This window comes from Pleurodeles waltl, chromosome 11 (genome assembly GCF_031143425.1).
Source record: "Pleurodeles waltl isolate 20211129_DDA chromosome 11, aPleWal1.hap1.20221129, whole genome shotgun sequence".
NCBI classification, from domain to species: domain Eukaryota; kingdom Metazoa; phylum Chordata; class Amphibia; order Caudata; family Salamandridae; genus Pleurodeles; species Pleurodeles waltl.
Window position 1 is genome coordinate 33296443 of NC_090450.1, and position 14480 is coordinate 33310922.

Consider the following 14480-nt stretch of genomic DNA (forward strand, 5'->3'; position numbering starts at 1 on the left):
CTTGCCTGGTGTTTGTGTTTTCTTTGCGTCACTCTGAGGAGGGTTGAAAAATAATTTCCTAACAGTGCATTACCTTAATGGCGCCCTAGATAAATGCCCTAGACTTCTACCTAATAAAGGCCAGGAAGAACTTTCCTACCTTTTCCCAAACTTTGGTGTGTGTTTACTGTCAGAGAACACATGACGTCATGACATAGCCCTCCCCATTCATCATAACCACACTGTGTGCAAGGCGTCATCAGCATTAGTCGACAACAGGCCCCACAAGACTCGAAGAGTTGGGAGATGACATTGCAAGTAAAAAAGAAAGAAAATTATCAGGAAAATGGTGAGAAAAATTCTCAGCGACTCCAGGTCCAGGTCCTGGTCCTGGTCCGTGGCGGTTGCAGATAAAAGGGAACTGATGCCAAATGAAGGGCTTCTGCGAAGAGAAAGCGCCAGACGCTGCTTCCTGCACGAATACCCATAAGAAACAAGTTGTGATGATTCTCATTGACCTGGCTGAGGCTTCTCAGATCTTTCTTCCTGAGATCCTGAAAAATGGGAGTGGCACCGCCTAAATTTTGTTCTTTTTTAATATACATGTTATAAAGCACTACACTTCACCTAGACCACTTCAGAGGGCTGGAGGACGCAGAAGAGGAAACAGACATAGGGAAGTTTTGAATTTGGCGGAAGTAGACTCCAGCCAGATACGCAAGGTGGCCCTAGCTCGTTCTCTGGCCACTCCCATGATGCAGTTGGTATCACTCAAATGCCTGCCTGAAATGTTTGTTTTTAATGAATTCCATTAACTGAATGTAACCATCTTTTGTTCATAGTTGAAGACTAAGGTTGTGCCATGCTTTTGTTCTCTGAAACTAAGGATCTTCCACAAAACTCAGAACCACTGGATCAAGTAAGTTGACAAATAACTGCGGTATCTTGCCTCAGCAAAAGGACCATCAGGAATCCTGTTGCTTGCATTTCTCTCTCCCTCTCCCCTTCCTGAGTTATAGCAACACAATGCAAGTTAAGTTTAAAGTGATCTGCTACATGCACGTACATTCAATGCACACTTTTTACGACTCCAGAAAGCCAAACACACACAGTCGACCACCCTCACAACCGAAGATATGCGGAACACTGCCCATCAAGCCCAAAGAAGAGACAAAGACTGTGTCATAATGTACATCTTTTATATCATATATTCTCATATATATTTATATATACATATATCAAAACCAGATCTCCCGTACAGTAATCTGTACAAATGATAGAAAAAAATAGGCACTGAAATTCTTACCCCAGTGCTCATTTTAATATAAAACAAACCAGCTTACATCCTGACTGTAATTATTGGGTTATATACAGATTCCTGTATAGCTAAATGTAGACAGCACGGCTGCCCAGGCCCCGTCACAGGGGAGTTTGAAGGAGGGCCAGAGCAATTTAATTTGTATTTTTTACACTGTGTTTAACAAAACACATCTTCAATTATCAGCTTAGTAAATATGAATGTGGTATACAATAAAACAAAATAGCAGCAGATACAGTTTAAAAAAAAAATCAGTCCTCCAATGTTTGTGCTAAAATAAAATTAAGGGGGTGGAGAGTGTGCAAAGGCAAATATTTCACTTTATTATGACGTAAATAGGGGGGATACCTGCCACAGGCAGGGTATGGGGACACACCCCACGCAGTGGGGGCTCATAACGAAGGTATCTTCTTTTTCAGCCCTTGGTGGTCATCTTGTTCTCCACCGCCGCAAACATGGAGTAGAAGCGCGTGTTCTCATTGGACAGCAGCACGGACGGAGTGTCAAATTCCATCACCTGAAGTGAAAAGAAAGCAAAACATCACATAACCAAGCTAGGTTGTAAATCACCAGCTAAAACCCCAAGGAGGGGTCTTACTCTTCAACCGGGCTAGTGTGTGCTACATATTTGTTTGATGGCCTTTGGGATGATTCACTGATGTGTATAGATTAGTAATAATTGGTACAGCTAGATAGCTGCCAACAGGTTTTAACTATTACCCAAGTCAATGGTTCGTGTTCTATCGAGAGTGGACGTTTGAGGTTTCACACTGATCTCTACAAATGATGCATTTTTCACTGAGCTAAAACTGAGACAGCATTTCCTGGATCTTCATCACAGAAGTGCCAATGGCAATCAATTGTTGTGGAGTCTCCGGGATTGCGGAACGGCATGCAGGGGCTTTACTCTTTTGGCTCATTGGCTTGGATCAAAACTAGATCAAAACATTGACTGACGGCCGCTACCTCTGGCAACGGCTGCCTCAGAAATAGGTTGCCCACTCAAGCTCACGGATGGATCTGGAACCTCCAGGACACAGCGAAGTTGAATGATAACTGCTGCTCAGATTGGATGGTTATGGAGATGTGCATAGAAGATCCGAGCTCCCATCTCTAGTTTGTCATACTTGATGGGGCAGCAGAAGGATTCATAGTATCTACCCTTTCAGGACCAGATGACCAGCGTGCAAAAGACAGAACCGTACATATGGGTAACTCCAGCGTTGGCAAAGGAATTGCAATCAAGGGCCTCATTAATTGACAGTGTCTAAGTTAGTACAAGGCTCACATCTGTAAATTCCATAAAATATTCTCACCACAAAATTCCACCTTGATCGATCTTGAGAACGCACACATCAACCAATCACAAATGCAAACCTACGAGGATTTACACATCTGTAAAAGGAGTCAACTTAGTCAGGCGTGCCTCCGATACCCTACCTTATTCTGCTAATTTGTTGAAAAGATGACCACACCATAATGCTCTCATCCTCACCAGTACCCTGGTAAAGTGTTGGCGCTGCTACATAATACAGTGAATGAGAATGAACCTATTGATAAGAACATAAGAGGCAAATTGACAGAAAGAAATGACACCTACATGTGTTTTGATGGTAGTAATTTACACCAACGGTACTGACTCCAAGAACCTGGACCAGTTTCTGCTTTAATGGTGGGTGACTCATGGTCACTGGTTGGTCTTGAAGGATGTCTACAAAGTTCTAAATTTAAGGGGTCAGGTTGTACAAGCGTAAGCCAATGAAAACGTGAATGCCACATAGCCTTAGCAAGACTACACGTTCAGCTCGAAGGCTAAAGACATTTTTTTTAAAATAGCCATTTATAAGACAGCCATGGACTGAAGCGGCAATGTCTGTTGTGGAGGTAGGATGTTTACTCTCCGATACCTGGCTACTAGATTGATTGTCTACTTTCTCATTTGTTTCCGTATTTTTTTGCTTCAGTCTTCATTTGATGAAGGGTTTGTGTGATTTGACCATGAACTGGGTTTTCTTCATGACACTTTGTTTTCTCTAACACACCGCTAACCAGCTGCCTCCCTGTCTCAAACGCCATCCCGCCGCCCCTGAGAATCTTCTCCTTGGCTCCAGAATGCTGTGCCACTCTCAGCTTCCACATTTTACTGTTTACCCCAGTAAGGTTCTCTATTTGGGTATTTGGTTTTGCCAACTGGTCACCCAGTTCAGGGACCCAGAGTACTGACTTTCAGAATGAGGGGGATACCTCCACCTCAAAACAGGCTATTAAGTGACTGCAGATGTAGTAGCAAGACTATGCTTTAGTGGCCCAGTCCTTTTACGCTGGTTAATGTGTAAAGATTAGATACCAGATTTTCCCCCAAGTGAAGTCCATTCAGTCCCTGTAACTGGGGATCCTTTGTTAGATTTTGGGCACGTACGAAGGTTATACGTTGTGCGAGTGGGATTGATGTCTGATGAGGGACTGGTGAAGGTATGGTCCCTTCCTACACTATAAGTGTACTGAAAAAAATTGTAGTTTACTTTTTGTTTGAATTGTCAATACCCTCTCTCACATTCCTGCCCCAAGTACTCTTTTCCTACACGCCACGGAACCTGTGTACCTAAGTGTGTGGAGGATGTCAAGCCCATCCGTTGCCCACTTTAGGTTCCCCTGCCTTCATAAATTTCACCCATGCCCTGTTTCTTGTGCTCTGACCATCTAAAGGTATTTAAATAAAATATACTTTGGTTGGCTGTGGCATCCCGCCACAACCATCAGGAAGGTGTGAGTGCTTGACACCTCAGCCAGTATGTGGTTCAATGTTGTTCACTCAGCACCAGAAGGCCTGCACACCAATGTAGGAAAAGAAGACACCTGCCCGGGAGTGGAACCTCGACAGGTTTGCCATTATCTTCCTCCCATGGCCCTTTAGTTTGGGAAACCTGCAAATGTGATTTGTTTCTGTGGCCTGAGTAAAGAAGGAATAGCTTTTCTGTCTGCGCAGGAGCCGGAATGCGCCTGCCAGGAGAAGACACAACACACTGGACTGGAGCATGTCCATGTGCTAAGTAGTTGCAAGTCAGCTGCACAGGAGAAAACAAGCATGAAGAACAACATTATCAGTGCTGTAGTGTCATCAGATAATGAGAAGGGTGGGCATGAACTTCCGAATCATCCTGTGACCACGTGGTGCTTTTACCTCCCTCACTCCAGCCCCACAACGACCATTAGGCAGTCGGTCTTGACGAGCCGAGCTCGGCTCTGGTTACGCTGGTAATTCTGGAACTAACAGAATTATCTTGCTGCCCTTAAAGTCACCAAGATATCACTGGTTGAAGTTGTGGTACCCAACTCTTAGGAACTAAGTATAGATGGTTCCTTGTGGGACTTCTGACTGCCTGGGTGACAACCCTACACCCCACACCCACCCAATCAGGAAAATCGGAGCTTTCTCTAGCCCCTCAAGGAAAAATGCACCCTCTGGGCAACCTAGTGAATCCTGCCTCACTAATTAATCGTGGACTAACCAGGACTACCAGTTGAGTCATTAACTGGCAGATGGACTTGAAAACTTTCAACTATGACCTTTACCGGTAAGTAGGTCTGCAGGCCATCACCACCAGGAGCAAACAGCGCACCAGTGACTTTCACTAGGTGGAGCCCTTACAAGGTGAAACGTGTTGTAGGGATATTTGGATTTAAAATGATGACTTCATTTAGTCCAGCTTTGGTAGCAGAGTGTTATCCAAGGAAGCCCGGGGCCAGGCCTGGGGCTAGTGCTCCCTTCTGTACTCAATAGATAATTAAACCATCTTGTGACAGAAAGCTCTAGCTTACATGTATTCAAACAAGGGCACCTATAGAGCTACAGACCCTAAAATACCAGCGCTTTGAGTCATAAGCGTGGAGTCCTAGGACAGATATCAGAGGAAGAAGATTAATCTACTGAAAAAGAAAAATGCGTTCGCAGGCACGCTTTAAAAAGGGTTTGTGACTCTCAAAAGCCACATATAATGGATGTACCACAAGCCAGTTACAGAGATGAGTACCGAGCACAGTGTGACTCAGACAGTCATTGTGTTGAACAGGTATTTCTGCCTCCTTTTCCTGCGAGGCCACCAAGTACTTTCTAGGCTGGCAATTAAGTGGATACTTTAGGACTCCATATAAGTGTTAAACATTCAAAAACTGACACCGTGATAGATTACAAAATGTCATAATTTGAGCAAGGGTTATCCAGTATACAGAGAGCACACAACGTAAGTAGCACATCCAATATCAGTTTCCAGGTACCCCAACTTTCAGAAACATTGAAAGCACCAAGTAGTAAATAGCATTAAGAGTTCTTCTGCTGGTGAGAAATGAAAATGTCACTTACCCAGTGTACATCTGTTCGTGGCATTAGTCGCTGCAGATTCACATGTGTGGCACAGTCCGCTGCCTGGTGTTGGGCTCGGAGTATTACAAGTTGTTTTTCTTCGAAGAAGTCTTTTTGGTCACGGGACCGAAGGACTCCTCCCTCTTTGGCTCCATTGCGCATGGGCGTCGACTCCATCTTAGATTGTTTTCCCCGCAGAGGGTGAGGATGGAGTTGTTTGGTATAAATAGTGCCCATGCAATGGAGTGAATATGTATGTACGTTAAGAGTTTCTAATAATTATTTACAAATGTTCAGATGTTTAAGATTTATGATCTACTTCTAAACGGCTACAGGCTTCCCGGGGAGGTGGGAGGGTACATGTGAATCTGCAGCGACTAATGCCACGAACAGATGTACACTGGGTAAGTGACATTTTCAGTTCGATGGCATATGTTGCTGCAGATACACATGTGTGGCATAGATTATAAAGCAGTTACCTCCCCTAAAAGCGGTGGTTTAGCCTGTAGGAGTTGAAGTAGTTTGGAATAATGTTCTTAGTACGGCTTGGCCCACTGTAGCTTGTTGTGCATTTAGTACGTCTACACAGTAGTGTTTAGTAAACGTGTGAGGCGTAGACCAGGTTGCAGCCTTACATATTTCGCTCATAGGAATGTTTCCTAGAAAGGCCATTGTAGCACCTTTCTTTCTGGTTGAGTGTGCCTTTGGTGTAATAGGCAATTCTCTTTTGGCTTTAAGATAGCATGTTTGAATGCATCTGACTATCCATCTAGCAATGCCTTGTTTAGAGATTGGATTTCCTATGTGTGGTTTTTGAAAAGCTATGAACAGTTGTTTTGTTTTTCTGATTAGCTTTGTTCTGTCAATGTAATACATTAGTGCTCTTTTGACGTCTAATGTATGTAGTGCCCTTTCAGCCACAGAATTTGGTTGTGGGAAGAACACTGGCAATTCTACTGTTTGATTTAAATGGAATGGTGAGATTACTTTTGGCAGAAATTTTGGATTTGTTCTTAGAACTATTTTATTGTTGTGTATTTGAATAAATGGTTCTTGTATGGTAAATGCCTGTATTTCACTTACTCTTCTGAGGGATGTGATTGCAATGAGAAATGCGACCTTCCAGGTTAGATATTGCATTTCACAGGAATGCATGGGTTCGAAAGGTGGACCCATGAGTCTTGTTAAGACGATGTTAAGATTCCATGAAGGAACTGGTGGTGTTCTTGGTGGTATAATTCTTTTTAGCCCTTCCATGAATGCTTTAATAACTGGTATTCTAAATAGAGACGATGAATGAGTAGTTTGTAGGTAAGCAGATATTGCTGCGAGGTGTATTTTTATAGATGAAAAAGCGAGATTTGCTTTTTGCAAATGTAGTAAGTATCCTACTATGTCTTTAGTAGAGGCATGTAATGGTTGTATTTGATTGGAATGGCAGTAGTAAACAAATCTTTTCCACTTAGATGCATAGCAGTGTCTAGTGGAAGGTTTTCTAGCTTGTTTTATGACCTCCATGCATTCTTGTGTGAGGTCTAAGTGTCCGAATTCTAGGACTTCAGGAGCCAAATTGCCAGATTCAATGATGCTGGGTTTGGATGCCTGATCTGTTGTTTGTGTTGTGTTAACAGATCTGGCCTGTTGGGTAGTTTGACATGCGGTACTAGTGAAAGGTCTAGTAGAGTTGTATACCAAGGTTGTCTTGCCCATGTGGGTGCTATCAGTATGAGTTTGAGTTGGTTTTGACTCAACTTGTTTACTAGATATGGAAGGAGAGGGAGAGGGGGAAAAGCGTACGCAAATATCCCTGACCAACTCATCCATAGAGCATTGCCTTGTGATTCGCGGTGTGGGTACCTGGATGCGAAGTTTTGGCATTTTGAGTTTTCTTTTGTTGCGAACAAATCTATTTGGGGTGTTCCCCAAATTTGAAAGTACTTGTTCAGAACTTGGGGGTGAATTTCCCATTCGTGGACTTGTTGGTGGTCTCGCGAAAGGTTGTCTGCTAGTTGGTTTTGTATTCCTGGAATAAATTGTGCTATTAGGCGAATGTTGTTGTGAATCGCCCACTGCCAAATTCTTTGTGTTAGGAGGCACAATTGTGTTGAGTGTGTTCCTCCTTGTTTGTTTAAATAATACATTGTTGTCATGTTGTCTGTTTTGACAAGAATGTATTTGTGTGTTATTATGGGTTGGAAGGCTTTTAACGCTAGAAATACTGCTAACAGTTCTAGGTAATTGATATGAAATTTTGTTTCGTGTATATCCCATTGTCCTTGAATGCTGTGGTGATTGAGGTGTGCTCCCCACCCTGTCATGGAAGCGTCTGTTGTTATAACGTATTGAGGCACTGGGTCCTGAAATGTCCGCCCTTTGTTTACATTTTTGCTGTTCCACCATAGAAGCGAGAGGTATGTTTGGCGGTTTACCAACACCAGATTTTGAAGTTGACCCTGTGCCTGTGACCATTGTGATGCTAGACACTGTTGTAAGGGTCGCATGTGTAGTCTTGCGTTTGGGACAATGGCTATGCATGATGACATCATGCCTAGAAGTTTTAGCACATGTTTTGCTTGTATCTTTTGGTTTGGAAACATAGCACTTATTACCTTGTGGAATGCCTGCACTCTTTGTGGACTTGGAGTGGCAATTCCTTTTGATGTGTTGATGGTTGCTCCTAGATATTGTTGTGTTTGACACGGTTCTAGGTGTGATTTTGTATAGTTGATGGAAAACCCCAGTTTGTGAAGGGTTTGTATGACAAATATGGTGTCGTTTGCGCATTTTTTTACTGTGTTGGTCTTGATTAGCCAATCGTCTAGGCAAGGGAACACATGTATCTGTTGTCTCCTGATGTGTGCTGCTACTACTGCTAGACATTTTGTGAACACTCTTGGTGCAGTTGTTATTCCGAATGGCAACACCTTGAATTGGTAATGTATTCCTTTGAATACGAACCGTAGGTACTTTCTGTGAGAAGGGTGTATTGGTATATGAAAGTACGCATCCTTTAGGTCTAATGTGGTCATGTAATCTTACTGTTTGAGCAGTGGAATGATGTCTTGTAGTGTGACCATGTGAAAATGGTCCGATATGATGTAGGTATTTAGTGTCCTGAGATCTAATATTGGTCTTAATGTTTTGTCTTTTTTTGGAATTAGAAAGTACAGGGAGTAAACTCCTGTGTTTTTTTGTTGTACTGGTACTAACTCTATTGCATCCTTTTGCAGTAGTGCTTGAACTTCTAGTCCTAAAAGTTCTAAATGTTGTGGTGACATTTTGCGTGTTTTGGGGGGGATGTTTGGTTGGAAGTTGTGGAATTCTATGCAATAGCCATGTTGGATTATTGCTAATACCCAATTGTCTGTTGTAATCTGTTGCCAAGATTGGTAGAATTGGCTTAGTCTTCCCCCCACTGGTGTTGAGTGAAGGGGTTGCGTGACTTGAAAGTCACTGTTTAGGTGGAGGTGTTTTTGGAGTCTGGAATCTTCCCCTACTCCTTGGGAATTGACCCCCCGATATCCCCTGAAACCTCCCTGTAGGAAGTTGGCTCTGTATGTGCTATTTCAAAGTAAGGAATAGCATGCACAGAGTCCAAGGGTTCCCCTTAGAGGTAAAATAGTGGTAAAAATAGATAATACTAATGCTCTATTTTGTGGTAGTGTGGTCGAGCAGTAGGCTTATCCAAGGAGTAGTGTTAAGCATTTGTTGTACATACACATAGACAATAAATGAGGTACACACACTCAGAGACAAATCCAGCCAATAGGTTTTGTTATAGAAAAATATCTTTTCTTAGTTTATTTTAAGAACCACAGGTTCAAATTTAACATGTAATATCTTGTTCGAAAGGTATTGCAGGTAAGTACTTTAGGAACTTCAAATCATCAAAATTGCATGTATACTTTTCAAGTTATTGACAAATAGCTGTTTCAAAAGTGGACACTTAGTGCAATTTTCACAGTTCCTGGGGGAGGTAAGTTTTTGTTAGTTTTACCAGGTAAGTAGGACACTTACAGGGTTCAGTTCTTGGTCCAAGGTAGCCCACCGTTGGGGGTTCAGAGCAACCCCAAAGTCACCACACCAGCAGCTCAGGGCCGGTCAGGTGCAGAGTTCAAAGTGGTGCCCAAAACACATAGGCTAGAATGGAGAGAAGGGGGTGCCCCGGTTCCGGTCTGCTTGCAGGTAAGTACCCGCGTCTTCGGAGGGCAGACCAGAGGGGTTTTGTAGGGCACCGGGGGGGACACAAGTCCACACAGAAATTTCACCCTCAGCAGCGCGGGGGCGGCCGGGTGCAGTGTAGAAACAAGCGTCGGGTTTTCAATGTTAGTCTATGAGAGATCTCGGGATCTCTTCAGCGCTGCAGGCAGGCAAGGGGGGGATTCCTCGGGGAAACCTCCACTTGGGCAAGGGAGAGGGACTCCTGGGGGTCACTTCTCCAGTGAAAGTCCGGTCCTTCAGGTCCTGGGGGCTGCGGGTGCAGGGTCTCTCCCAGGCGTCGGGACTTTAGGTTCAAAGAGTCGCGGTCAGGGGAAGCCTCGGGATTCCCTCTGCAGGCGGCGCTGTGGGGGCTCAGGGGGGACAGGTTTTGGTACTCACAGTATCAGAGTAGTCCTGGGGTCCCTCCTGAGGTGTTGGATCGCCACCAGCCGAGTCGGGGTCGCCGGGTGCAGTGTTGCAAGTCTCACGCTTCTTGCGGGGAGCTTGCAGGGTTCTTTAAAGCTGCTGGAAACAAAGTTGCAGCTTTTCTTGGAGCAGGTCCGCTGTCCTCGGGAGTTTCTTGTCTTTTCGAAGCAGGGGCAGTCCTCAGAGGATGTCGAGGTCGCTGGTCCCTTTGGAAGGCGTCGCTGGAGCAGGATCTTTGGAAGGCAGGAGACAGGCCGGTGAGTTTCTGGAGCCAAGGCAGTTGTCGTCTTCTGGTCTTCCTCTGCAGGGGTTTTCAGCTAGGCAGTCCTTCTTCTTGTAGTTGCAGGAATCTAATTTTCTAGGGTTCAGGGTAGCCCTTAAATACTAAATTTAAGGGCGTGTTTAGGTCTGGGGGGTTAGTAGCCAATGGCTACTAGCCCTGAGGGTGGGTACACCCTCTTTGTGCCTCCTCCCAAGGGGTGGGGGTCACAATCCTAACTCTATTGGGGGAATCCTCCATCTGCAAGATGGAGGATTTCTAAAAGTTAGAGTCACTTCAGCTCAGGACACCTTAGGGGCTGTCCTGACTGGCCAGTGACTCCTCCTTGTTATTCTCATTATTTTCTCCGGCCTTGCCGCCAAAAGTGGGGCCTGGCCGGAGGGGGCGGGCAACTCCACTAGCTGGAGTGTCCTGCTGGGTTGGCACAAAGGAGGTGAGCCTTTGAGGCTCACCGCCAGGTGTGACAATTCCTGCCTGGGAGAGGTGTTAGCATCTCCACCCAGTGCAGGCTTTGTTACTGGCCTCAGAGTGACAAAGGCACTCTCCCCATGGGGCCAGCAACATGTCTCGGTTTGTGGCAGGCTGCTAAAACTAGTCAGCCTACACAGATAGTCGGTTAAGTTTCAGGGGGCACCTCCAAGGTGCCCTCTGTGGTGTATTTTACAATAAAATGTACACTGGCATCAGTGTGCATTTATTGTGCTGAGAAGTTTGATACCAAACTTCCCAGTTTTCAGTGTAGCCATTATGGTGCTGTGGAGTTCGTGTTTGACAGACTCCCAGACCATATACTCTTATGGCTACCCTGCACTTACAATGTCTAAGGTTTTGTTTAGACACTGTAGGGGTACCATGCTCATGCACTGGTACCCTCACCTATGGTATAGTGCACCCTGCCTTAGGGCTGTAAGGCCTGCTAGAGGGGTGTCTTACCTATACTGCATAGGCAGTGAGAGGCTGGCATGGCACCCTGAGGGGAGTGCCATGTCGACTTACTCGTTTTGTCCTCACTAGCACACACAAGCTGGCAAGCAGTGTGTCTGTGCTGAGTGAGGGGTCTCCAGGGTGGCATAAGACATGCTGCAGCCCTTAGAGACCTTCCTTGGCATCAGGGCCCTTGGTACTAGAAGTACCAGTTACAAGGGACTTATCTGGATGCCAGGGTCTGCCAATTGTGGATACAAAAGTACAGGTTAGGGAAAGAACACTGGTGCTGGGGCCTGGTTAGCAGGCCTCAGCACACTTTCAATTGTAAACATAGCATCAGCAAAGGCAAAAAGTCAGGGGGCAACCATGCCAAGGAGGCATTTCCTTACACAACCCCCCCCCAAACGAAAGAGGATGAGACTAACCTTTCCCAAGAGAGTCTTCATTTTCTAAGTGGAAGAACCTGGAAAGGCCATCTGCATTGGCATGGGCAGTCCCAGGTCTGTGTTCCACTATAAAGTCCATTCCCTGTAGGGAGATGGACCACCTCAACAGTTTAGGATTTTCACCTTTCATTTGCATCAGCCATTTGAGAGGTCTGTGGTCAGTTTGAACTAGGAAGTGAGTCCCAAAGAGGTATGGTCTCAGCTTCTTCAGGGACCAAACCACAGCAAAGGCCTCCCTCTCAATGGCACTCCAACGCTGCTCCCTGGGGAGTAACCTCCTGCTAATGAAAGCAACAGGCTGGTCAAGGCCATCATCATTTGTTTGGGACAAAACTGCCCCTATCCCATGTTCAGAGGCATCAGTCTGCACAATGAACTGCTTAGAATAATCTGGAGCTTTGAGAACTGGTGCTGAGCACATTGCCTGTTTCAGGGTGTCAAAGGCCTGTTGGCATTCCACAGTCCAGTTTACTTTCTTGGGCATTTTCTTGGAGGTGAGTTCAGTGAGGGCTGTCACAATGGATCCATATCCCTTCACAAACCTCCTGTAATACCCAGTCAAGCCAAGGAATGCCCTGACTTGAGTCTGGGTTTTTGGAGCTACCCAGTCCAGAATAGTCTGGATCTTGGGTTGGAGTGGCTGAACTTGGCCTCCACCTACAAGGTGTCCCAAGTAAACCACAGTTCCCTGCCCTATCTGGCATTTGGATGCCTTGATAGAGAGGCCTGCAGATTGCAGAGCCTTCAAAACCTTCCTCAGGTGGACCAGGTGATCCTGCCAGGTGGAGCTAAAGACAGCAATATCATCAAGATAAGCTGTGCTAAAGGACTCCAAGCCAGCAAGGACTTGATTCACCAACCTTTGGAAGGTGGCAGGGGCATTCTTTAAACCAAAGGGCATAACAGTAAACTGATAATGCCCATCAGGTGTGGAGAATGCTGTCTTTTCTTTTGCTCCAGGTGCCATTTTTATTTGCCAGTACCCTGCTGTCAAGTCAAAGGTACTTAGAAATTTGGCAGCACCTAATTTATCAATGAGCTCATCAGCTCTTGGAATTGGATGGGCATCTGTCTTGGTGACAGAATTGAGCCCTCTGTAGTCCACACAAAACCTCATCTCTTTCTTTCCATCTTTGGTGTGAGGTTTGGGGACTAAGACCACTGGGCTGGCCCAGGGGCTGTCAGAGCGCTCAATTACTCCCAATTCCAGCATCTTGTGGACTTCCACCTTGATGCTTTCCTTAACATGGTCAGACTGTCTGAAGATTTTGTTTTTGACAGGCATGCTGTCTCCTGTGTCCACATCATGGGTACACAGGGGTGTCTGACCAGGGGTTAGGGAGAAAAGCTCAGGAAACTGTTGTAGGACTCTCCTACAATCAGCTTGCTGTTGGCCAGAGAGGGTGTCTGAGTAGATCACTCCATCTACTGTACCATCTTTTGGGTCTGATGACAGAAGATCAGGGAGAGGTTCACTCTCTGCCTCCTGATCCTCATCTGTTACCATCAACAGATTGACATCAGCCCTGTCGTGGAAGAGCTTAAGGCGGTTTACATGGATCACCCTCTTGGGGCTCCTGCTTGTGCCCAGGTCCACCAAGTAGGTGACCTGACTCTTCCTTTCTAGTACTGGGTAAGGGCCACTCCATTTGTCCTGGAGTGCCCTGGGAGCCACAGGCTCCAGAACCCAGACTTTCTGCCCTGGTTGGAACTCAACCAGTGCAGCCTTTTGGTCATACCAAAACTTCTGGAGCTGTTGGCTGGCCTCAAGGTTTTTGGTTGCCTTCTCCATGTACTCTGCCATTCTAGAGCGAAGGCCAAGTACATAGTCCACTATGTCCTGTTTAGGCTCGTGGAGAGGTCTCTCCCAGCCTTCTTTAACAAGGGCAAGTGGTCCCCTTACAGGATGACCAAACAGAAGTTCAAAGGGTGAGAATCCTACTCCCTTCTGTGGCACCTCTCTGTAAGCGAAAAGCAGACATGGCAAGAGGACATCCCATCTCCTTTTGAGCTTTTCTGGGAGCCCCATGATCATGCCTTTTAATGTCTTGTTGAATCTCTCAACCAAGCCATTAGTTTGTGGATGGTATGGTGTAGTGAATTTATAAGTCACTCCACACTCATTCCACATGTGCTTTAGGTATGCTGACATGAAGTTGGTACCTCTGTCAGACACCACCTCCTTAGGGAAACCCACTCTGGTAAAGATACCAATGAGGGCCTTGGCTACTGCAGGGGCAGTAGTCGACCTAAGGGGAATAGCTTCAGGATACCTGGTAGCATGATCCACTACTACCAGGATATACATATTTCCTGAGGCTGTGGGAGGTTCCAGTGGACCAACTATGTCCACACCCACTCTTTCAAAGGGCACCCCCACCACTGGAAGTGGAATGAGGGGGGCCTTTGGATGCCCACCTGTCTTACCACTGGCTTGACAGGTGGGGCAGGAGAGGCAAAACTCCTTAACCATGTTGGACATATTGGGCCAGTAGAAGTGGTTGACTAACCTCTCCCACGTCTTGGTTTGTCCCAAATGTCCAG

The 14480-nt window shown here is 45.6% G+C and overlaps 1 protein-coding gene across 6 annotated transcripts in view; it reads right to left on the reverse strand.

Moving 5' to 3' along the window:
* Positions 1-1161: 1161 nt before the first annotated feature.
* ABCC5 (ATP binding cassette subfamily C member 5) overlaps positions 1162-14480 on the reverse strand; it is a 254811-nt gene continuing 241492 nt past the window's right edge. For all 6 annotated transcript variants that reach the window (XM_069212924.1, XM_069212926.1, XM_069212925.1 and 3 more), the window contains one exon: positions 1162-1814. In XM_069212924.1, coding sequence (XP_069069025.1) covers positions 1713-1814 — 102 coding nt within the window. In that variant the 3' untranslated portion in view covers positions 1162-1712. The remainder of the gene's footprint in view (positions 1815-14480) is intronic.